Source organism: Hemicordylus capensis, chromosome 6 (assembly GCF_027244095.1).
Source record: "Hemicordylus capensis ecotype Gifberg chromosome 6, rHemCap1.1.pri, whole genome shotgun sequence".
In the NCBI taxonomy this organism is placed as follows: Eukaryota; Metazoa; Chordata; class Lepidosauria; order Squamata; family Cordylidae; genus Hemicordylus; species Hemicordylus capensis.
In genome coordinates, this window is record NC_069662.1 from 3,201,348 (window position 1) to 3,226,106 (window position 24,759).

Consider the following 24,759-nt stretch of genomic DNA (forward strand, 5'->3'; position numbering starts at 1 on the left):
CCTCTCTAACTGGATTAGAGAATAAGTCATGGCTGAGGTCCACAGGGCTGGGGCGGTACCATTACTTCCACCAGTTGCACCTCAGTTACCAGACCCGCAGCCCCCCCCAGCCTCCTGGCTGCACCGGTGGCACCTGATACAAATCCTCCCCAGCCAGCACAGCCTGCCAACCCAGGCCCAGAAGCTCCCCTGCCTCAGCCATGGCCCAGAGCTTGAAGGGAGAATGGAGAGAGCTCACCATTCTCAGTGCTTTCTAGCCCAGCCCGCTGCCCAGTCTCATCTTGTGAATGTTTCATCCACATGTGCCAGCCAGACGGAGGAGGCACAGACCATCCAGGTCCTCTGAGAGTGAATGCAGGCACTCGCCTGAGCCCCGTGGTCATGCTAAGGGTTGGAGGGGGTGCAACAGGAGTAGGCCCCCATCATGATGCAGAAGGCAGATTTGCTGCCCCCCTGCATATAGGCTGCCTGCCAGGAACAACCAGGTAGCTTTATAGCCTCAACTTGAGGACTCTCCAGCATGGCTGCCCCCTATCTGTCCACTCAGACCCATATGAGTACATTCTTTATCTGTCTTGCCACTGGCGGGGGGTGGGTAATGCAGGGGGCCCGCTAACCTTGATACAACCTTTGATAACGAAAGTTTGGGGCGGTGTACACATTTGAGAGATATACAGGCTAATGTCCTGCTCATCACAGTACAGCAGGCAGCACCGGCGGCTCTTCCAGACAATTCACCTAGGCAGACTGTCAGCATGATTTCTCCTACTCAGGTGCCCTGAACCAGGATGCACTCTGAGTCCTCCACCTCAGAATCGCACAATCTCACACCTAACAAGGAAGAAGGGGAATGGTCATCAAATGCTAATCATGGGTCAGCTAGCCCTTCTCCCAAACTGTTTAAGCATGAGGACTTTGAGATTTTGTTGGCAAAAGCATGTAAAACATTACAAACTAACCCAGAGACGGGATCTAACGCCACCAAACTCTTGGCTTCAGAGGTCTTCCTGGCTGCCTCATCACGTGCTCAATCTGTTGTTCTTCCCCTCCCCCCCACTTCGGAGATGTTCAGGAAGAGTGGGAACCCCCACATCATCTAAGGGTATTGGTACACTACCTAAAAGATTCTACAACTTGACATCAGCACCCAGTTGGCCATTGGTTGATGCACCCGTGGCATCCCTCATTTTGAGAGCGACAGCAATGAATGCACCACTGAGAGACCTTAAAGGCCAAGTTGAAGACAGATCATCCTGGAGAGAATCTATCTATTCGACTCGACACCGACTAACGGCACTTAATCAATCGGTGGGTTATTGGACCTGTATTATAAAGTTTTGGTTAAAACTGGTTTTTGCCAGTGTAAGCCTGGCTTCCTTGGTAATGATTGATAATTTTAATCATAAGTGGAAGATCATGGTTAAAAATAAACTTCTTCAATTTGGGTTCTCCCATGAGGAAATTCTTAGATTAGGACATGATCAGGCCTGGCAGGTTATTAAGCAGCGTATTGCTGATACAGAATTACAAGTGGATACAGCCTGTCTAAGGAGTGGTATATATTTTGGGAAACAACTTTTTAATTCCAAACCGGCAGCATATTTAGATATTATTCTTATCCCTAAATTTAGACATCCATTTATTCTTGCCCACCTAAACTCCCTTCCGACGGCTGTCAGGGATGGTAGATATAAAGGGATTCCGTTTAACTTAAGGTTTTGCCCCTGTGGAATGGGTGCCATAGAAACTACCCCTCATGTTATTTTATACTGTAAATTTTATAGTGATGCTCGTTCAATATTAACTTCTCTTTTGGGGAAGTTTCCGGGTCACTCTGATGAATTTTATTTAGAGTTTTTGTTATCTAACTTTTGCAAAGAGATCACTTTCAATGTGCCTAGGTTTTGCTACATTGTTTGTATTACACGCTTGAGTCTTACATAACTTTTAAAAACTGTATTGTCTGGTCTATGATTGTAATAAAGTTTATTCTCAATCAATCAATCAATCAATCAAATACAATACAGGGGCTTATTTACAGAAACCCAATAGGTCTAGGCCTTGTTCCTCCACAGAAGCTTTCTCACAACAGTGGACCTACAAGATGCATATCTCCACATCTGCATATTACCGGCTCACCACAAGTTCTTTCACTTTGCTTACAATGGGAATTATTATCAGTACCGGGCCCTCTCATTCACCAAGGTGATGGTTGCGCTAGTAGCCCACATGCGTCTTCAGGGCCTTCACCTGTATTTTTATTTGGACGATCTCCTCGTCAGATCACTTCGTCAGATCTGACGTCAGATCTTCATCCCTTTGTCAGGCACAGGCAGACATCCAACAGGTGTTTCATCTTCTAAAGCAGCATGGATTTCTGATCAATGTACCCAAGAGCTCTCTCTCTCTCACACCATCTCAGCAATTAGAGCACCTGGGAGTCAACATTCAGACTCAACTAGGCACAATTTCACTAACCCAAGCACGGAAATCCAAACTACTATCCATCTTAACACAACTAATACACAAATCACCTGCAGACCTCATGCTTAGATATCATTCCATGGGCATGGTGGCACTCCAGGTCACTCCAATGGGCCCTACTGCCTCACCAGGACAACATATTAGCAACTATGCACTACGAGGTGCCCATGATGGCCTCACTGCACCACTCTCTACATTGATGGTCTTCTCCAGTCCTGGACAGGGCTACTCCCCTTCAGGCCTCCAGACAGCTAGTGATCACCACAGATGCCAGCGACACCAGATGCAGGACACATTGGATATCATTGTGTCCCATTGCAGGACACAATTCACACAGGGCACACGGTCCCTGGACAAAATCCAGTACAGCATCAACTGGTTAGAACTTTGGGCAGCTAGGTTAGCACTTCTGCACTTCTCACACCAAACTTGCAACCATCATGTCCTCATATGGACAGACAACGTAGCAACAAAGGAACATCTTAATCGCCAAGGGGGCACGAGATTTTGCTCCCTCATGGAAGAAACTGACCGTCTGTTCTAATGGGTGGAACTCATCTTCTCTCTCTCCAAGTGGAACACCTACGCGGCCTGGACAATACAATTGCACTGATACCACACATACTACAGAGGTTCTGTGAACAACACTCCCTGATGCTATTGGTGGCACCATTCTGGCCCAAACGACCCTGGTTCTCAGACCTTGACAGCCTGTCCTCCAGTCTCCTGTGGCCTCTTCCAGACAGGCCAGACCTCCTCACTCAAGGTCCACTGTTTCATCCAGACCTGTCCTGGCTTCGCCTTCATGTCTGGATACTAAAGAGCATTGTTAGCATGCAAGACACCATTCTTGCGGCCGGATGTCAGTCTACCAAACCACATGGTAAGCCGCATTTACCAAACCATATGGACATCTTTTCTTGCAGGTTGAACCAGTGAAGGTTTCAGCCCCTCATCTTCTATAATTCCTCCAAGCTGGCTTAGACAAGGGCCTACGACCAGCAACCTTACGGAGACAGGCGTCAGCCCTCTCATCTGTTCTTCGACCACAGGCCAAGATATCACTGTCCATGCACCCAGATATCAAGCGCTTCCTCTGAGGGGCATCCAACCTTGCCCCTCACCCCACTGGTGGCACACAGATTTCCTACTTGGAGCCTCCATAAGGTCCTGAATGCCTTGACTCAGGGGCTCTTTGAGCCATTGTCCACCATGGCTATCAGACTACTCATATACAAAGTAATATTCTTAGTTGCTATTACCCCAGCCAGGCGGGTGTCTGAATTGGAGCACTGTCCATCAGAAAACATCTATGTATTTTTCAGCCAGACTCCGTGATCCTCAAACCTGATCCCTCGTTCTGACCCAAAGTCAACTCCACATTCCACAGGAACCAAGATATCATACTACCGTCCTTCTGCCCTTCACCAGTCCACCCGAAAGAGGTCCTGTGGCACAAGTTGGATGTGCAGAGAGCTCTGAAGATTTTCCTCAGAAGAACGAAGGACATACGCAGGCTGGACGCTTTGTTTGTATCTTTCCAACCGGCATCACATCGATCCAAACCAACTAAGGCCACTCTGGCCAGATGGATCAAGACCTGCATAACGTTGACGTACAAAGCACTATATCTTCCTCCACCACGTAAGATCACCACCCACTCCACGAGGAGTGCGGCCACGTCAGTGGCATTCTTAGCCAACACCATTCGTATGCCATTACAAGCTGTCAGTCTACCAGTCATCCCAGTTCGCCCTACCAATGTGTTCGGGCGAACGGTGCTCCAGCAATTGGTTTCTTCCAAAATCCTTCTCTTTCTCTTTTACCTAACAACGCGTTTCTCCTGGAGACTACCACTTTGGTATGTCCCACCTAAAGGGATACCCTCCTACACTGGGAGAGAAAGGAACATTGGTAGTCTGACTGTGAAGGTCATTTCTTCCCAGTTCCCAGAGGGTATCCAATCCACCCCGCATTGTGGGTGACTAGCCTTCATTTCTTTCCTTTATATTTGGTTTTATTGGCACACTGCAGCCTACCCTATATGTCATATTCTGTGATATGCTATCCTTTGATATGCCTCTGGGCTAGGACCACCCAGTTTCGTGAATCTTGTGACAATGCTAAGATTTTTTCTTCTTAGTTGTCATATGCATGTTATCTCTGATTGCTGCTGGTCCTATTATGTTACTATTGTACATGGTTCACGTTCTGTTTTTAATGTTTTCCTATCTTACCCCACGTTGTTCTGCCATATTTGCAGTACAATTCTGCTGTGGTCTCTTTTTTCTGTTAGCATCATTGCAAGACATTTACTAAACTTGGGTGGTCCTAGCCCAGAGGCACCATGAGAGACTAAAGAGTCATGAGATCCTGTCTGGGAGCAAGTAGACCTAACAGCCCACTTAAAGGGATACCCTCCAGACATTGGGAAGAAAGGACCTTAATGGGTAGGACAACCAATGTTCCTTTCTTTGTGCTTTTTCATGGCAGCGATGTGAACCCAGAGGCTGCTGAGCAGGGAGCCCCTTTTCCATGTGGCTGTTGGCTGTGAGCTGCCTTGCAAGCTGGTTCACCATCCTGCACTCCTGAAGCAGTCAGGAATGAGGCTGCGGGAACCTCGCCAGTGCACTGCTGCCCTGCCCAGCACTTTCCCCGGAAGGACACCAGCCTGTCATGCTTGGCCCCTCTTTGCAAAGCCTCTTGTCTTATGGGCCCTGCCTAGAAGCCCTCTGGCGGAGGAAGAATCGGGGACACAAGTCTCAGTCTTGAGGCTCGCTTTGCCAAGTGTGTAGAGACATCAGCTGGTGCAGCAGAATGTGCTGACCAGAGGCCCAAGTGCAGCGGTGGGGATTGGGGGCAGCCAGTGGCCGGTGCCCTGTTTGCCTGTGAAGTGGGGGTGGGGTGAGATGTTGGCTTTTTGTACCAAAGGAGTGGGTGGTGGAGGGGAGTGAGGCCCATCCTTACTTTTCATCACCTGGCCATCCTCAGCAGCTTAAGTAGTTTCTCGTCTGGCTCATGTGCCAGCTTGGAGCCAGGCTGCGGGAAGACTACCGAAAGGGCTGCTGCGGTGTCCTGTCTTCTCCTTTTGGAATAAACCTTAGACTTCTCCACCCCCGTGATCTAGACAAAGGGGGCAAGTGCCTGTGTCACAATCCAGTGGTTGCCCTCAGCATCCAGTTTGGCTGGAACTGGGAGTGACCAGTGATGCGTGCATCTTGCATCCATTCTTATTGTAAGCCAGGACCATGGCTGGCCTCCCGCTTGTTCCTGGGCTCACCTGAGAGGCTGGTTTTGGCCTCTAGCACCCTAGAGGAGCTGGCACCCAGGTTTCAAAAGGACCCCTACTGCCACGTGAACCTGCTCACCAGCTCAGCTCTGCCTCAGAGACTGTTCCCTGGTTGCCTTTTGAGGCCAGGTGGGTGGGGAGAGGGACATAGGAACATAGGAAGCTGCCATATACTGAGTCAGACGATTGGTCCATCTAGCTAAGTACTGTCTTCACAGACTGGCAGCGGCTTCTCCAAGGTTGCAGGCAGGAATCTCTCTCAGCCCTATCTTGGAGATGTCGCCAGGGAGGGAACTTGGAACCTAGATGCTCTTCCCAGAACGGCTCCACCCCCTGAGGGGAATATCTGACAGTGCTCACACTTCTAGTCTCCCATGCATATGCAACCAGGGCAGACCCTGCTTTGCTAAGGGGACAAGTCATGCTTGCTACCACAAGACCAGCTCTCCAAGGAGAGAAGGACTTCTTGGTGGCCCCCAGAGGGTGCAGCTTCCTTCCTCAACATGGTTGCCTGGTATCTTCTTTACTATCCTTTGGGTGGCAAGCAAAGTTTGTCCTATTCTCTTGTGCCTTCAATGGGATTGGGGAGCTTTTAAACATGGTCTTCTCCTTCAGTGGCAAAGTTTGTTTTAATGACTATTTAGCTAGAAAAGGAGTCTAGCTCTTGTATGAAGAAAAAAGTCTCTGGAGTGGGCTCCTCCTGGCATTGGTTTGGAGGCCTCTGCAGGGCTGCCAGTGACTTTGGCTTTGGCTGCTCCCCTTCATCAGGAGACACCAAACCCCCGCTTGCCCCTCCCCTCTCCCAGTCCTGCTTCTTCCACAGAGTTACACCTGTATGAAACTTTCGTTTGTCTTGGTAGCAGCTGAGTTCAGTGTTGGTTTACCTGATAGCTTCTCTCACCCTGATGAAGGATGAAGTACACTCCATAAAACAGAGGGGCACAATGAGGAGCAGCAGGTCTTCAGAAATGACTAAAACAAACTGGGAATGTATGGAGCTTTACGGCAGGCGGGATGGCAGGGAGTGGGACAGCCTTCAGCAGACGGAGGGCCTGTGAGGTTTTGAGTGGGAAGAGCTGCTGAGCAAAGACCACCCGCCTTCCTCCCTGGTTCGCTCAGGGCCCTTAGAGTGCTCTTTAGCAGTCAGTGCATGCAACAGCTGGAACTCTAGCAAAGCCAGAGGCAAGGGGGCAATTGCACAGAGATGCTGAGGGACCCCTTAACGTCAAGGAGCGAGATTGTTCTGAACTCCAGCCATGTATAAACGGGGCCCTCGTAAGCTGCCAAGTTTTTTCCTGGCTTTGGTCTTGTGCTTTCAGCCTCTTCCTGGGCTGAGGCCCAGGAAGGCTTCTGCATTACTCGGCTGCTGCCTCCTCTCCCTCTGCCCCCTCCCTACTTCACAGATGCTAGCATGTTGGGGTCTGTTCATGTTGCCATGTGATTCATGGCGCTGGCTCTGCATTTCCTGGAAGCTCCATGGGGAGTCTTGACAGAGGAGACTTGACTAACAGAGCCTGGGCCAGTCGGTTCCAGGCTAGTGGGGGCCTGCCTACTCCCAGATCCTGCACACACAATTGTGTTGGCTTGCACTGTGGCGTTGCTTCCCTTCTCCAAAAAGAAGCTCGGTGGGCTCCATTTCCACTGCACAGTTGTGAGGCTCCACGTTATACACCAGCACAGGGCATCGCTGAAGGGGCACAGATCACGAGGAAGACCATGTGGAAAACATGGAGGGTTCTTTTGGCCACCCAGGTGGGAGGATATACTAAGAAGGGCAGCCCCCAAACTCTCTTGATGGTTGTCCACAGACAACCACGCTGGAGTTGAGCCAGCCCCCCCCTTCCCAGCCAGGTACCCAGACTTCCTAGTTTAGCACTAAGCCAGAACACAAACGAAGTGCCAGAGTGTGGGGTTTTGCACAACAGCCCTGCCACAGTCTGGATGGGGCTGTAGGTCCGGGGAAGAGCCTCTGCTTTGAATGCAGGATGTCCCGGGTTCAGTCTCTGGTAATGCTGCCTCATGGTAGGGCTGGGAAAGACTTCTGCCTGAAACCCTGGAGAGTCTCGGCCAGTTGGTGGACGCATTACTGAGCCATTACTGAGCTGGGGTCTGACTCAGTAGAAGGCAGCTTCCTATGTTCCACTTGCCTTAAACTGTTTTATAAGGCAGACTGCTCCACTCTTTAACATCTTATGGTTTGGAAATCCTTCATAGTTTCTAGCCCGAATCTGTTTCTTGGTAGTTTCAACCCATTGGTTCTAGTTCTGTCCTCAGGAGCAACAGAGAATGAGTCTCCTCCTCCTCCTCCTCCTGTGTGCCAGCCCATCAGATATTGGAAGGTGGCTCTCATATCCCCCCTTAGTCTTCTGTTCTCCAGGCTAAACACATCTGGGTCCTTCAGCTGTTCCTCAGAGGATGGTTCCAGACCCCTCATCAAGGTGCTTTCCAGATTAAACCTTACAACAGTGTCACTATGGATCTGCTAAGTGTGCTTCCTGTGTTGTGACACCGCAGTCGCTGTGCTGACAGCAAGGTGCTGTTCACATTTCCGATGCCACTTTTTGGGTTTTATCTTTGTGTTATAGTGCTACAATATTGCATGTGCATAGCAAAAAAGTAGCTGTTTTCCTCCGTTGTAGGAGTTTGAGATTCTGGGGATCATTTTCAATACGATCCTGCCAAGCCAAAGCATTTTACCTCCGTTGAAGTGTGTAATCTAGAAAGTGCCCTACTGCCACTCAGTTTCATTGGATGAGCCTAAGTTCTCTTCTGATGAGAGAGGGAGAAACCTTTCTCTTTCTCCCCCTCTCCAGGCCATGCATAATCATATAGACTTCAATCACGGCTCACTTCCACTTTCCCTTCGTGTCTTCCTAAAACCTTTGTATTGTATTTGAGCTTAATTGGTGATTGATTTGCAGCCTTCTTCACCACCCACAGGCCTTTTGAGGAGAGTTCTCAACCCAGAGCCCTGTGGTATTCCCCATTTCCCCTGAGCACCTGGGTCCTTATTGGAGACCACAGGTTTGACACAGAGTGGCTGGCCACTAGATTTCCAGGAATTGCTGCAGGGTGCGGTTTACTTGTGCAGGGTCATGGTAGAGTCACGGCAGCTGGTCTCTTTATCCACCCTCAGAGAAGGACGAGGACATCAAGAAGATCCAGGCACAGGTCAGCAGCGGCATGCAGAGCAATGCGACACATCTCCAGACATACCTGAAGACCTGGGATGTGTACCGCGAGATCTGGGAAGTCAATAAGGATGCCTTCATCAACCGCTACCGGCACCTCAACCCACTCGTGTCGTCCTTTGATGCTGACACCGCTCGGTAAGGTGGCGTTCACGGGAGTGGGCAGTGAAGTGCTCTGTGACTCTCCATTACTGGGGAGCAGCAGCATCTCTGTGGTTGAGGGGTGGGGTGGCAGAAGCTTTGGACCTTTCTGAGTGCACAAGCACGGTCATGTTTGAATGGGAGCACTTTCGATACTATCAACCATAGTATCCTTGTGGAGCATCTGAGGGCATTGGGAATGGGAGGCACTGCTTTGCAGTGGTTGCTCTCCTACCTTTTGGGGAGATTCCAGATGGTGTCCTTTGGAGACTGTTGCTCTTCAAAATTTTATGGTGAACTTTTTTATGGTATCCCTTAGGGCTTAAACTTTTTTATGGTGTCCCTCAGGGCTCCATATTGTCTCCAATGCTTTTTAGCATCTATATGAAACCACTGGGAAAGATTATCAGGAGATTTGGTGCAGGGTGTTATCAGTATGCTGATGACACCCAATCTATTCTCCATGTCAGCATCATCAGGAGAAGGCATAACTTCCCTAAATACCTGCCTGGAGGTGATGATGGGCTGGATGAAGGATAACAAACTCAAACTGAATGCAGATAAGACGGAGGTACTTACTGTGCGGGGTGGGAACTCGGGAGACAATTTTGATCTGCCAATTCTGGATGGAGGTCACACTTCTCCAGAAGGAACAGGTACACATTCTGAGGGTGCTTCTGGATCCAAATCTTTCCCTGGTATTCCAGGTTGAGGTGATGGCCAAAAGTGCTTTTTATCAGTTTCGGCTGATATACCAGCGGTGTCCATTTCTTGAGATAAACAACCTCAGAACAGTGGTACATCTGCTGGGAACCTCCAGACTTGACTACTGCAATGAGCTCAATGTGGGGCTGCCTTTGTACATAGTCCAGTAACTGCAGTTGGTACAGAATGCAGCAGTCAGGTTGGTCTCTGGGTCATCTTGAGAGACCATATTACTCCTGTATTGAAAAGGTCACCAATAAGTTTCTGGGCAAAATACAAGGTGTTGTTTATAGCCTATAAAGCCCTAAACACCTTAGGCCCTGGGTATTTAAGAGAATGGGTTTTTTTGCCATAAGTCCCACTGCCTATTGAGATGATGATGATGATGACATTTATATCCCGCTCTTCCTCCAAGGAGCCCAGAGCGGTGTACTACATACTTGAGTTTCTCTTTCACAACAACCCTGTGAAGTAGGTTAGGCTGAGAGAGAAGTGACTGGCCCAGAGTCACCCAGCTAGTTTCATGGCTGAACGGGGATTTGAACTCGGGTCTCCCCGGTCCTAGTCAAGCAGTCTAACCACTATACCACACTGGCTCAAATATCATCTGGAGAATTTCGTCTGCAGTTGCCACCAGCTCGTCTGGTGGCTACTCAAGGATCAACCTTCTCTGTTGCTGCTCTGAGGCTATGGAATGTGCTCCCTGATGAAATAAGAGCCTCCCCATCTCTGATATCTATTTAAAAGGCAGTTAAAGCACATTTGTTCACCCAGGCTTTTAATTAGACTTACAGTTTTTAACATTGTGTTAAATTTTAAATTCTTTTAATGTTTTAATTTTGTTTTAATTTGTACTGTTTTATTGCAAACCACCCAGAGGCACAAGTTTTGGCTGTATATAAAATGTTAAATACATAAAAATCTTTTAAAAATTCCTCCTACTAATGGGCAAGAAACACCTTTTTAAAGTGGTGGCTTCCTTCTGTTTAGCAGGGGGAGAACAACTGTCCCATTTCAGCCCAGCAGAAATCTCTCCAGTGGCTGTTTCTGGTGTCGTGTGTGTGTGTGTGTGTGTGTGTGTGTGTGTGTGTGGTGTGTTGTGGGTTTTTTTTGTTTAGATTGTGAGCCTTTTGCAGAGAGGGAACCATTTTCTCATATCTTTTGCTATGAAAACTTGTTTTGAATGCTGCTTCTGTTAAAAGCAGTATATAAATATTTTTTAATGAAGATGATAGAAGCGCCATAATATCCAAGCAAAACCTACTGTCTGGTATTCCCTGCAGTGCAATGCTGGCAGAAGGGGACCTCTAGGGCTGCTGTACGAGATGAGAGGCAACCCCTGTGGTGCTGCGGAGATGGGAAGTTGTGCAACGATCTAAAGTAGCGCATGGGGATGATTAAAAATAGTTATATACTGCTTTTCAACAAGAAAGTATTCAAAACAGCTCTCATAGCAGAAGGTATGAGAAAATGGTTCTCTGTCCCCAAAAGGCCAACAATCTGAACGAACACACACACACAACACCAGCAACAACCACTGGAGAGAGACTCTGCTGGGCTGCACGAGGACAGTTGCTCCCCCTCTGCCGCCACTTCCGAAAGGTGCTTCTTACCAGTGAAGAGAGGCAATTTTTTTAAGACTTCAGACACTGCCGTGGGGCCGTCCCAGGACCAAGGGCAGCAGCCCTGGTAGATCCCTAATGCTGGGTGTTGCACCACCCAGAACGCGGCTCTCTTCTGCGAGGAAGTGCCACAGTCTGGGGGCAACCAGAGAGAAGGCCATGTCCTTGTGCGCAATACTGAGTCTGCGCCCCCTATCCTGAGGGGGAGAGGGCATCATGGAGGGTGGGAAAGAGAGGTCCCTCTTAGTGCCAGTGTGGAGTGGAGGACAGGGCTCAGGTGGTGAGACATGGGCAGGATTGCCAAGGCAGCTAGACTGGGCACACCTGACTGGGCTGGTCCAGAGAATGGGTCTAACAGGAAGGTGGAAGAAAGCCAAGAAGGGATCAGAAGGATGAGCAAGGGGGAAAGCGTGCCATGATGAAAGTGGAGTACCAAAACATGAAGTCAGCGTGCACCAAGTCAGACCATTGGCCAGTCTAGTCTGCTGTCATGGGCTACAGCTCTCCAGGATCCTGGGCAGGAGCCTTTCCCAGCCCTACCTGGAGCGGCTGCCAGGGAGTGAACCTGGGAGGTTCTGTGTGCACTGCAGGGGCTCTGCCCCTGCATGAGGAGGCATGGTGTGAGGAGAGAGCTGCTTGTGAGGAGTTGTAACTAGCAGAGTTTGGAGCAAGGGATCGGCTAGTGCCAGAGTGTTTGGGTAGCTAGCTGGAAGCTGGGCCATGCTCTGGAGGTCAGGACTGCCAGATGTGTAGGCTCTTGCATCTGATCTCAGAGCAGACCCCCACCTGAGCATGCGTGATGAAGTCACATGATGACATCCTCCCACTCCGACAGGACTGTGAGTTTGTCATGATGCCAGCATGCATGCCACAAATCACTTTGGTGGGGGTGGGGGCCATTGCCATCTAGGGGCAGGTCCAAGGGGCAGTGGGGTAGATGTAACCTTGAGGTTGTGTGATTCCACTTCTGAGTTGTGGTCAAGAACTTACAGTTTTGACACCCAGCCACCCCCTGGTGGGGGGAGCATTTTGACTCTGTGGCATCTCTGGAGCAAAGTGTTGTGGGGAAAGTGGGTGGGGTGGGGGGCCTTCTGTCTTTGTCCCGGCTTCCCTGCTGCTTTCCCTTCATGCTGCAGACTGTTGTGGGCCACCGCTGTGCGCCGCTAAACAGCTGCCCTGCCCATTCCCTGGAGGAGGCTGGAATCCAGCACATCGTGAGTGATAGGTTTGGGGGAATAAGCAGCAGGGACGGAAAAAACCTGTTTCCATGCAAATGTCAAAAGCGATTGGAAAAAACCAAAACCGGGGAGAGGAATACAGAAAGTCGTGAGTGGAAGTCGGATGTTTGTACAGCTCTCCCCCTGGAGACGGCACATTAAGGGCTTCATAAACAAGATCCAGCTGCTGCAGCAGACTAAGCAAAGAGGCTTGCCGGCCCAGCCCCCAGCCCCAGGGTCCCTCCTGGAGGGCTTCATTCAGGCACTCTTGGTGGGGCCTCTTGAGGAGTCTCTGCCCTGCTGTGATGGACAGTCTCTGTGCTGGCGGGTTCCTTTCCTAGGAGTGGGGCTGTGGTTTGGTGGTGGAGCCCCTGCTTTGCCTGCAGAAAGTCCCATGTTCAGTCCTGGGCATCCCCAGGTAGGGAGAGATCAGTCTGGAAGGCCCTGGAGAGCTGCTGCCAGTCAAAGCAGAAGGTGCTGGCTCCGTGGGCCATTGGTCAGGCTCCATAGAGGGCGGCTTCAGATGTCCCTTGGGCTGGGACTGAAGATAGGCATGGCTGGGCTGGTGCCCTTTTTCTAAGGACAAGGCAGGACTTCTCACAACAGCCAAACCTGCCTCCACTTGGTCAGTGTGCAGGTGCCCTTCGGCTTCCTGCAACGTGGAGGATTTGATTCTTTCCCCCACCCCACCCCCACTCCTGGTTTGGTCTGTTTCTCTTTCCCACTGGTGACTCCAAGGCTTCTCCTGACATATTATCTCCCCCCACCCGCCACCTTTGGTCCGTCTGGGCAGGAAGGCCTGCAAGACACCCCCCCCCCCCCCGCTGTCCTGCTCTTCAAATGAGCCCAGGCAAGGCCTTCTTCCTCTCCTATCCGCTGCTTTGCGTTGGCCACTGAGACGAAGGCGTATTGGCCAAGAGCGCTTCGTGTCTACATGCGAGAGGGATAAATGGAAGGATTCCGTCCCTGATCCTTTAATCTTTTAATAATTTATTGAACAAGCCCGTCAAGTGCTTTAGAGAGACTCCGCGCCCTGCCACCCCAGGGGCTGGCAACTCTTGCAGTCAAGAGGGAGACGGGAGGCTGCTGGAGGACTCGAGGCAGCCTCTGCTTGGCAGCTCGAGGTTTGTTGTGGTTAAAAAAACCCAGGCGGATGAAGGGGAAAAGCCACGTCCTCACAGTCCCATGTCACAGACGGGTCAAGGGTGTCCCTGGGGCTGGCTGCTCTGGCGAAGGCCTCTTCAGCAGCTGCTGTTTGCCTTTTGAACTTTTTCGTTTACAGCATGTTTTACGATCTTCTGATACTTTGCATTCTCCAGCGTTCTCTGGTAGCACACGGATACATTCCAAGATTAAAGGCAGCGTGCTGGGGTGGGGGACAACCACCCCTAAACATTTCACTTGAACAGCCCATCAGTATTAGAAGCCAGGGCCTGTTCCGCCATGTTTAACCCAAGAACTCTCGCACAAAATGGCCAGCTGGGATAGGCTGCTGAGGAGCATGGCTGAGAGGAGCTGGGGCGTCGTGGTGCTGGATAAATCTCCTTTGTGCTGCTGCCAGCATCTTCCTGGCCTCTTCGCTTTGCTGACTCAGCGTTTCTGACATACTTAATTTACAGGCACGGCATGGGACAGAGAAAATTTGGGCCTGTAACGAGGGACGGGCGCAAAGGATGCGGCAGCCCGATCTGTCTCTGCCAGGACCCAAATGTTGCCATGGCCCCCCATTTGTCTTCTGGGGCCCTTTTTTCAGTTTTGTTTCCCTTTTCATAAAGTTTGGCTTTGTGTTCCCAGTGACCCGTTGACAGGGGATTAATTAATGAAGCGGGAAGATTTAATAAGATCCCTTGGGGCCAGTGCAGTCCTCCACCTGCTGGCCCTCCTTGCTTCGATGAGTCAGGAAGACAGAAAATAAAGCTCTGTTTCAGTTACCAAATTGCTCTGAGGGATCCGTTTCCTCCTTCCCCACTGTGGCCATCCCTGTTTTGTGGCCATGGGATGTACCTGTTCCCTTGGATAGTTGGAGGGTCCCAACTGGATGCACAATAATGACGTCACAGGTGCAGACAGCGAGAGGTCTTTCTTTCCCTGTGTATGCATCGGAGCAGCGTTTCATTTTTGCCTCAAGCATCCCCCAAAACGTATTCAGATCTTTTGCCCTTGATACAGAAATCTATAGCATCTTCCCCGTCTACCTAGTCTAGAACCTGAAACAAAGAATCAGTCCTGGGATTTTTATGTCTATATCAAATGATCACTTCTCGAGGGTTTAGGCAAATTGAGATGAAGGATGAGAGCAATGTGACTCATTAAGAAGCTGGCCAATAATCTGTGTATGTTACACTCAGGTACATTAGATTTGTGACTGTGACCCCAGAACATCTGCTGCTCAGGAGCTGTGCAAACTCCATCAGATTGTCAAGCACGCACCCAACTCCTTTCCTGCAGTGCAGTGAGCTCAGAGGCAAGGTGGCCCCGAAGATCAGACACGGGGCAGCCCTGCCTGCCTGCCCTGCCTGTGGCCTTCCTGGAGGCAGCTGGCTGGCCACCGCAGGATGCTGGAGTAGATGGGGCCTCTGTGTTGTGATCCAGTCCTCAGGCTCTTGGGTTCTTCCAGGGCTCTTGGCATCCACTGACATGCACCACCACCTTCCAGCCCTGCAGATGACTGGAGCAGTTAGTGGCTCTTCCGCCCTGAGCCCACAGGCTTCTTGAGCAGGCTGGGAGAACTGCTGGCCACAGCGGAAGGCGAGTCCTTTTCCTAACTAACTGGCCCGTGTGTGTCTGCACATCCCAGGTACATGGAGGTGGCCAACAACGTCCAGAAGGAGGAGACGGTGCTGAGCATCCAGTTTGTGCTGCTGGATTGCTCCCACCTGAAGGCAGCGGTGGTGCAGCACTGCAACGAGTGGCAGAACAAGCTCACCAGCCTGCTGAATGAGATGGCCAGCAGCCGCTTGAGGGAGCTCCACGCCTACCTGCAGGAGAATGCCGCCAAGTGAGTCCCCGGGCCCCTACTCCGTCCCTCCCCCCTCCCTGAAGCACCTCCTGCACCTCCTGCTGAGAGAGGATTCATTGTCTCTTAGCGTCAGCCGCCCTCCACAGACCCTGGAGGAGCTCAGCCGCAGCCTGCAGCTCCACGAGACCCTCCAGCAGGAGCTGCCCAAGATCGAGGCACAGATCCCGCCCATCCACGAGCAGTTTGCCATCCTGGAGAAGTACGAGGTGGCCGTGGAGGAGGAGGTATGCTGTGGGGAGGAGCCCTTGATGCTGAGCTGAGTTGCATCCTCTCCTTGGCTCTCTCCATTCCAGTGGTCCTGAGCTTCACTCCTGCTGAGGTAGACAGGCTTGGGAGCTGTGCTCCCTGATATCCAAGGTGGGCAGATATTCACCATTGCCAGTCACACCCTGGCCTCAGGCAAGGGAAGAAGTGCCGGCCAGCCCTCCAGAGCCAAGGTCCTCCCTAGAGGGTCTCCTCTCAGGCCCTGTCTTGCCTGTCTGGGATCCACGGCCCTCATCTTTGCCCCTCTTTTCCTGCCCTGTGTTCCAGGTGCTGCAGCTGCTCGGAGAACTCAACTCAGAGTGGCTCTCCTTCCAGCAATGCATCCTGGACAGTGAAGTCATGCTGAAGAAGCACAAGGAGAAATTCAAGACGGGCCTCATCCTTTGTGCAGATGACTTCAAGAAAAAGGCCCAGACTCTTCTCCAAGACTTTGCCTTCAATGGTGAGCGGCAGGCCCACATAGAGCACAATTGTCACCCGTCAGGTGCAGCCTCTCCCTGGACATGTAGGGAGGCAGCCGAGAACTAGCCCCCCACCGGGCCCAGTGGACAAGGCAAAGAGCACAGGCCCTTCCTGCTCTTCGGTCACTCCTCGATTCCTCAGCCTTGACCTTACTTTGGATAAGACCTTGGAGGAATCTGCAGATCGACCCAGGCCTGGACACAGTCAGGTCCCCTGGACTGACAGCCCTTTGAAACGATTGGCTTCAGGGCTCCCCAGACTTGGATCCACAGATGTTGTTGGACTACCCCTCCCATCATCCTTTGGCCATTGTGGCTGGGGATGATGGGAGTGGCAGTCCAAGAGCACCCAAGTTTGAGAACCCCTGAGTTACTGTTTTGTTTAGGTGCTGATTTAAAAGAAATCCTATCCCACCTTTCATTGCTGAACATTTTCAAATCAGCTGAAACTACCAGGGGCCTGTTTGGGCTGGTTTGTGTGTCTGAGTGCTAGCTCTTTTGTGCACGTGTGCAGCCACTTTTGGAAGGGTGGTATATAAATCAAATAAATAAATAATAAATAAGTCAGCCCCATTGGCTTGCCCCCTGGCTTCCTTGGAACTGTGCATAGGTTCACACCTTTCATCCTCGTCCTCCTCGTCCTCACAGTTTCTCTGAGAGGGAAAAGGGAGAAAAAGCCCCCACTGCCCCCGCTCCCTGTATGTGGTGCTCAGCTGATGCAGCTCTCTTTGCAGAGAAGCAGTTCATCATTGACTCTGGCAGCAGCCACTTTGGGAGCAGACGACAAAGAGAGCCACACTGGCTGAGAGCAAGAGAGAAGGGTTGGGAGGCTGGAAGGTGCAGCTGCAGCTCGGAGAGAAGCCCAGGCGGGAGGGTGCCATGCGTGTGCGATGAGTCATGGGACAAGCAGCATTGAAAACTCCCACCACCACCCTGGCCCTCATCATCCCGACATACCGAGGAGCACAAATGGGTTGAACCCCATCCACTGAACTGCTTTCAAGTGCACATGTGCAAGACTGAGCTATGAGCAAGTCTCTGCTTCTCTTGCGCATGCTGCCTGCCTGCCTGCGGCTCCCTCCTCCCAGGCTAACAGTGTAAGCCTCCCTGTGAGCCAAGCAGTTTGGGCTCCCCACTCTCAGCAATTACACATGGACCAGAGTGTGCCATGGTCAGATTTCATCATTTGAAGCCCGAGAGTTGGGTCCCAGAAGCTGATGCCAGGACCCAGCAGTACAGGCCTCCTGAACACACCCCTGCCATCCTGCAGAAGCCTTATTCAGTTGGCCAGACAGCCAGGGAGAGGCAGAGAAATGGAGCAGGGGCTCATGGGGCTCTCTTCTCTCCCCTGCAACCTCCTCCAGGTCCCTTCACGAGTGCCTTCTCTGCGGACGCGGCCCTGGAGCAAATCTACGCCATGAGGCAACTGCTGGCCAACTTGAAGGACGAGGAGAACACACTGCGCTCCAACCTGGGCATCTTTAAGATTGACCAGCCTGCCTCTAAAGACCTTCAGAAGCTGGAGAGGGTAGGGTGGCATCTCCTCGCGTTCCCACTCAGTAGTGGGGGAGCTTGCCTTGAGGTCTGTGGTCAGTCTCTGCCACTTCCCAGACCTGAAGGAAAGAAATAAAATGTCTGAGGCCAGGATGGAGGTGACCTTGCCTGTGACTGACCTCTCTGCCTTGCCCTGCAGGAGCTGGACTACATCCAGCAAGTGTGGGAGATCACCAAGGAGTGGGAGGACCACTGGAATGAGTGGAAGACCGGGAGCTTTAAGACCCTGAAGACAGAAGTGATGGAGAACACAGCCTTTCAGCTCTTCCGGAAGTTGAATAAGCTGAGCAAGGAACTTAAGGTAAGTGGGAGTGTCTTCCTGTCGAGTCATGGAGTAGATGTTGCTGAGGCCGTTTCTGATGACCTTTCTGGGGCAGAGGGACCATTTGATGGAAACTTGTTAGGAACAGGAAGAGTTTTGTGGGACCATTTTGGGAAGGCCACCTTCCTCAACATACTTCCTTTCTGCTGCACTGGACAGTCTGCAGAACTGGGTTATGTCCCTCCTTAGGAGAGTGGCCGATAGAACGGGGTTGGTTCCAAAAGGTAAAGTGAGAGTTCCTCACAATCCCCAGCTTCCTACTGCCATAGGCAAAGTAGCAGATGGTTTCCCGCTCTCCTCAGTTTGGAATTAATAATCTTTCACGGTCTGGTTTTCTGTCCCGAGGATCGGAACTGGGAGATCATCGAGACCTCCAAGTCCAAGATTGAGCAGTTCAAGAGGACAATGCCCTTGATCACTGACCTCAGGAACCCGGCCTTGCGGGACAGGTAGGCAACTGACTCTGGGCCAGGCAAGGGGACTCGGTCTTCCCTTTGTGATGGGTTGAAGAGGGTTGATCTTATGGGGCTGGAAGCGAATGGTGACCCCCACAGACCTCTCTGTGGTAGGGCCAACGGAGGATGTACACATCTGCCTGCCCTTCCTGAGCGCCTTCCTTGGAGAGCTGGGCACAGATTTAAGAGAGAAGAGAGAGTTCTTGGAGTTGGCCTGGACTCTAGGCTGCCTGTTGAGGAGCAGGGGTTGGACTGCCACTCCCAACCCCAGAGGCTGAAGACTGTTGTGGCTGGGAATGATGTCCAACCACATCTGGGGGCCCAGGGTTGGAAACCCCTGTAATCCAAGGCCTAGACAAGGCATCTTCATGGTCCTAATGTATCTAGACCTGCACCCTGGGTCCTGGGAACAGGCAGCGTAAGGGCAAAAGGGGACTGAGTTGCTCTCTTTGGAGGAGCAGGAAAGAAGCAGCCTCTTTGACGGGCATGTTCTGATTCCCGGCAGGCACTGGGATCAGGTGAAAGATTTGGTCCTCAGAAGCTTTGATGAGACGGCGGAGGATTTCAGGCTGGAGAATATCATTGAGCTGGGTCTGGATCAGCACGTGGAGAAGATTGCGGAGATCTCCGCCTCGGCCACCAAGGAGCTGGCGATCGAGCAGGTAGCGTCTGCTGTTTGGACCTCTTGGGTCACTTTTTCTGTTTACCTTGGAGAGGGCTTGAATGTCTCTTGCAGAGATCCAAATGAACCCAGTCAATTCCTGCCTCTAGCAGGGCCTGCTTGTTGCCCTTGGGTGTACCCCTGTGCAGCATCCAGAATATCTCTGGAATCGCTCAGTCTTTTCATGATTCACCCTCTGCCCACCAGGCCTGGCATGTCCTCCTCTTCCTCCTTGCAGGCTCTTGAGAACATTGCCAAGACCTGGGATGTAACAGCCTTGGACATTGTGCCCTACAAGGACAAGGGGCACCACCGAGTCAGGTAGGCCTGCTGGAAGTAGCCTGGTGTGAATGCAAGAGCAGAATGGCTAGAGATCCCGGGGAATTCGGGAGCCTACACTCCTGGGGACAACATGCAGATTACAGCCGGAGAACAAAAGGTTCCCTTCATCCCCCTCCTGGCTGGGCAGTCTGGTCAGTAGAGTCAGGCGAGCCCAACTTGCTTTTCCCTGGGCCTCTGCTGAGATGTCTTTAACACCAAGAAGTCACAGGGCTGGCTTGTCCCATTCGTGAGCGAAAAGGAAAAAGTTGCCATTCAAACAGGATTATGCCTGCAGGGGAGGGAAAGGAAGTCTTGGGCAGGAGCTGTGCCATGCAGGGAGTGGAGAGGTTTCTAGGTCCACCCGATGGCAGGATTATCCCTGGAATAACTTGCAGGAGGGAATATGGCATGAAGGTTCCAAGGCGAGGGAATCTGCAGCTCTGGGGACCCAAAGCTGGGAGACCCCAGTTCCAGTGGGATCTGTGGAGTCTCCTGGAGTGTGGGAGTGAGTTCTGGTGAGAAGAAGGAGAGCCTCTGGATTGGGGTGTCCCTCGCTTGCAGCCAGAAGACAGGGCTGGAAGCTTGTCAGCTGACCTTCCTCACTGCCTGATAAGGTCCTGCCTTAGAACTGGAACTCGGGTCAGGAGGACCCAAAGGAGTTTCCAAGCAGTGATCATTTGAGGTCACATTTCCAGGATTGCAGAAGGGGCTGGATATAGGAGTGTGGGATGAGAACATCCATGGCCCTTGAGGGTACCTGTCACCATACCGATGTTGGCACATACTTTAGCCTGCACTCTGGCAGGGGGTTGTAGACTCTGTACCGAGTGCTCCTGCCAGGAAAGATCTTTTGGCCCCTCATATTCACAAGATCCTCCTGGATTCTACAGAGGGACAGAGGACGTTTTCCAGGCACTGGATGATAACCAGGTGGCCTTGTCCACGATGAAGGCCTCGCGCTTTGTGAAGCCCTTTGAGAAGGAAGTGGACCGTTGGGAGCGCTGTCTCTCCCTCATCCTGGAGGTGATCGAGATGCTGCTGACCGTGCAGAGGCAGTGGATGTATCTGGAGGTAAGGGGAGGCCTCTGGTGACCTTTCTCCTTTGCTGGGCAGTCTCTGCTTTGGGATGGGGGGCAAGAAGATGCCCCTTGTGACACCACTGCTGGAAGTGGGCAGAGGGGCCTCGTGGCTGCCTGTTCGAATGCTGCCACGTGAGCAAGCCTGACGTGCTGGTGAGTATTATTCAGCTTTATAGTGTAGCAAAAAGGGACTCCCCAGGAAGGATTAAAACCTCCCTCTTTTTGCTGTGGATAATTTCTTTTTTGGACAGAAAGCTGGCGCCATATTTTATTGTCCTCTGGCATCCCAGGGAGAGGGAAATTACCTGCATTCCCCAGGGAACGCTGAAGGTGTGGCGGATAGAACATTGCTGCATAGGGGACATGGTGCTCCTTTGAGGAATGTCCCCCTAGACTCGGGAGACTCGTATGTGGGGGGAATTGGCTCTGTGTGTCCTCTTAGTTCCCCAAGAGCAGTTGCCCCACCTTGGCACCCCTGTGATGTCTGTCTCGCCCTCCTCCCATCCCCAGAACATCTTCTTGGGGGAAGACATCCGCAAACAGCTGCCCAGCGAGTCTTCGTCCTTTGACCACATCAACAGCAGCTGGAAGGCCATCATGGACCGCTTTGTCAAGGAGAACAATGCCCTGCGGGCCACCCATTACCCAGGTGGCTGCTGCCGCTTTCTGTCCCATGGCCGGTGGGGGGAGGCAAGGGGAGGCCGTAGCCCAGTGGCAGAGCCCCTGCGTTGCACGGAGAAGGTCCCCAGTCTAGGGTCTGCCGTCTCTTGTCGAAAGGAGCCCAGGCTGCGGGGCTGGGAAAGCACTCTCTCTGCCTGAGCCCTTGGGAAGCCACCACCAGTCGGAGTGGACGGTACTGGGCTGGATGGAGCTACAGTCTGACTCAGGATAAGGCAGCTTCCTATGTTCATGTTAAAAAAACTGGCCAGCTGGAGAACTCCCCACTGCCTCAGAGGCGGCCAGTCTGAGGGGTGCTGCTCTCAGCATCTCTGGGGTCAACTGAGTGCCAGAGGAAGGGCTGCTTGGGGAAGACAGGCAAGTGGGGCTGGGGGTCCTGAGGAAGGCCGGAGGCTGCATGTGGCTGGGGGGCACCGTCCAGGGCCTGGGGGGAGGTGGCTGCTGCCTTCATCAGGAGTGACAGCTCTGTGCCCCACCCCCACCCCCCTGGCAGGCCTCCTGGACAAGCTGGGGGAAATGAACGCTGCCCTGGAAGAGATCCAGAAGTCTCTGGACATGTACCTGGAGACCAAGCGCCACATCTTTCCCCGCTTCTACTTCCTCTCCAATGATGACCTGCTGGAGATCCTGGGCCAGTCACGCAACCCTGAGGCTGTCCAGCCCCACCTCAAGAAGTGCTTTGACAACATCAAGTGCCTCAAAATCCAGAAGGTATCGCTTGGAGGGCTCCTGTCACCCCCAGCCCCGCCCGGCTTTCCTCCTCGGTGCCTCAATAGCGTCTTTGCTTCTCTCTGCTCAGTACGGGGCTGACTTGCGGCTGGCGTTCCCCTGGGGACGCTGGGGCCTGTGCTTTGGCAGGGGAGTGAGCCAAAGCCCCTCTACCTTGGGGCAGCAGCAGCAGCCCTGGGATGGACACCAGCCTTGTTCTCTCTTGTGGGCCTCAGATTGGCAACACCAATCGCTCCGAAGCCTTGGGCATGTTCTCTCTGGATGGCGAATACATCGACTTCACCCACTCAGTGCAGCTGGAGGGCCCTGTAGAGGTGAGTGGCTTCCCTGCCTTCCCACACCCACCACCCCAGCTCTCTCTGACCCGGGAAGGGGCTGCAGCAGCTACCACCAGCACGTCGGGAGTCCAAGGAGACCTCGCTGTGCCTGGGCTCCCTCTCAGCGGCCGCCTCTCTGCTTGGAGAACAGCCTCCCACGCAGGATGGCACCTTTTGCATTCCCCTCCGGTGCCTCAGCAGGACACCCACCACCCACGTCTCTCCTGGCCCTATCCCACAGCACCTCTCCAGTGACTGTGGCTGGGGGTCTCTCTTGGGCTTCTTTTTTTATTGCAAGCTCTCTTGGGACAAGGAGCCATTTCCTTATTTGTAAACTGCTTTGAGAATTCTGAAAATCATTATAGAAATATTCTTGACAATAATACTTAATGCTGGGGTTCAAGCCAGGCCTGCGAATGTCCACCTCTTCCACTTCCATCACCGTCACCCTGACCTCATTCTGCAGTCAGCTTCAACTCACAGGGTGTCCATGCGTAGCTGTCCGCGCATGCAGTCCCTGCCGCCATGCATGGCAAGCACATGGCGCCAGTATGACATAGGCAGGCTCTTCTCGCCATGGGTCTGAAGGAGGCTGCTGGAGGGCTCCCTTCCTAGAGCTTGGAGGTGTTTTTCAGGGAGAAGGATGGGTTTGTGCAGAGACTAGTGCCTGTGCCCTTGAAGAGCCCTGCGGGACACCCCCCATCCCCCCCCAGCATGTAGAGTCACATCTCTGCATCACTGACTCCTACCAGTATGCATCTAGCTCCCCTGCCCTGCCAATGACCTCAGTCAGGATGCAAATGCTGCTGCGGTGCTGAATGTTGCAGGAGTGGCTGTGCGATGTGGAGCGGGCCATGCGCTGGACCTTGCGGGAGGTGCTGAGGAACTGCCGACTCGCCTTGAAGAAGATGCTGACCAAGAGGGACAAATGGGTGAAGGAGTGGCCTGGACAGGTGACCTACAAGGCCGGCAGTGAGAGTGGGTGGGCAGTGTGTGGGCTGCTGTACTCCAGGCCTGTGTCTGGGCTTCAGGAGGATGCCATGAGACTGTAGACAAGCAACTGTCCTCAGGGCTCTGTTTCCTGCTTTGAGACATGAGAGGGTGAGGAGGGACATGGAGGTGGTGGTCTTAGCTTACATAGGAGGGTGAGGACGTTGCCTTCTACCAAGTCAGACTGTTGGTGCGTTTAGCTCAGTTGTGTCTCAGTAGCTTTCCAGGGTTTCAGATTGGTCTTTCCCGGGCTTACCTGGGCGTTTTCTGGATTACACATGCAGCAGATTTGCAATGTGTCGGCTCAATGCACCTCCGTATTGCCCGTGTTGCTGCACTGTCAGCAGGGTGCTGTCCATATTTCCGATGCCTTGTTTCAGATTTTATTGATGCGTTGTAGCCTTTCAACGTTGTATATGCGTTGCAGGAAAGTAGTGGTATTTTTACGTTGTAGGAGGCTTGCCCCGCCGTTTATGCATTTGTGGTATGGACAGTTTAAATTGCTGTGCAATGATTTGTTGATTTTTACAGCCCCTTTCCATCCAGTTCATCAAATAATTTTTCTGTCCCGTTCATGAAAGCCCCCCCCGCCCCAACCTGGGTTTTTTGTGTAAAGATGTAACCTGATTCTCACCTGCTTGTGCAAGGGTGCAGCGCTGCAACTACATTCTCCTTCTGGAGCAGCGCTTTTTGTTTTTCATCAGACTTATTTTTTGTACACATTTCCTCGGGAAAACATGTTTGCTCCGATAGGAAGCGCCTTTATACAGAGTCAGACCATTGGTCCATCTGTTGTCACGCCCCACATGTTCCTGGTGCTCTTGCTAGTGCAAAGTGGATCAGTTGGACTTGCTTCCCTTCTGGCGGCTTTGCGCAAAGCCACCAATATATATATATGTTTAAAAAGAGATTGTCACGTCAGTGGTTCCCCGCCCTCTCCATAATGGAAGTGGGGGGCAGTGAATGTGATTCAGGTGGAATATGGATACCCCCCTGCCTGGAAAACCCACTGCAGTGGTGGGCAATATGAACGGTCAAAACCCTGTCACAATGCATTGAAAAATGCATTGAGGAGCCCTGTTCTCGCGGATTCAAGCTGCTACCTCATAATGTCACGCTTTGCAACACTTTAACCGGTGCAAATCTCGTAGTCCGGAAAACGCCCTGGAGATGCTGGTAGGGACTGAGCCTGGGACCTTCTGCATGCACAGCAGAGCTCTCCCATACACCTGTGGCCCTTCCCCTATCCATTAGACTCTT

General features: G+C 52.2%; 1 protein-coding gene across 6 annotated transcripts in view; it reads left to right on the forward strand.

The window, feature by feature from the left end:
- DNAH2 (dynein axonemal heavy chain 2) overlaps positions 1–24,759 on the forward strand; it is a 158,803-nt gene that overhangs the window by 65,904 nt on the left and 68,140 nt on the right. For all 6 annotated transcript variants that reach the window (XM_053259994.1, XM_053259991.1, XM_053259993.1 and 3 more), the window contains exons 20-33: positions 8,910–9,102; positions 15,447–15,647; positions 15,736–15,892; positions 16,200–16,374; positions 17,758–17,921; positions 18,087–18,248; positions 18,615–18,718; positions 19,230–19,386; positions 19,624–19,706; positions 20,597–20,777; positions 21,296–21,434; positions 21,957–22,174; positions 22,408–22,506; positions 23,337–23,462. In XM_053259994.1, the coding sequence (XP_053115969.1) occupies positions 8,910–9,102; positions 15,447–15,647; positions 15,736–15,892; positions 16,200–16,374; positions 17,758–17,921; positions 18,087–18,248; positions 18,615–18,718; positions 19,230–19,386; positions 19,624–19,706; positions 20,597–20,777; positions 21,296–21,434; positions 21,957–22,174; positions 22,408–22,506; positions 23,337–23,462 (2,159 nt within the window). The remainder of the gene's footprint in view (positions 1–8,909; positions 9,103–15,446; positions 15,648–15,735; positions 15,893–16,199; positions 16,375–17,757; positions 17,922–18,086; positions 18,249–18,614; positions 18,719–19,229; positions 19,387–19,623; positions 19,707–20,596; positions 20,778–21,295; positions 21,435–21,956; positions 22,175–22,407; positions 22,507–23,336; positions 23,463–24,759) is intronic.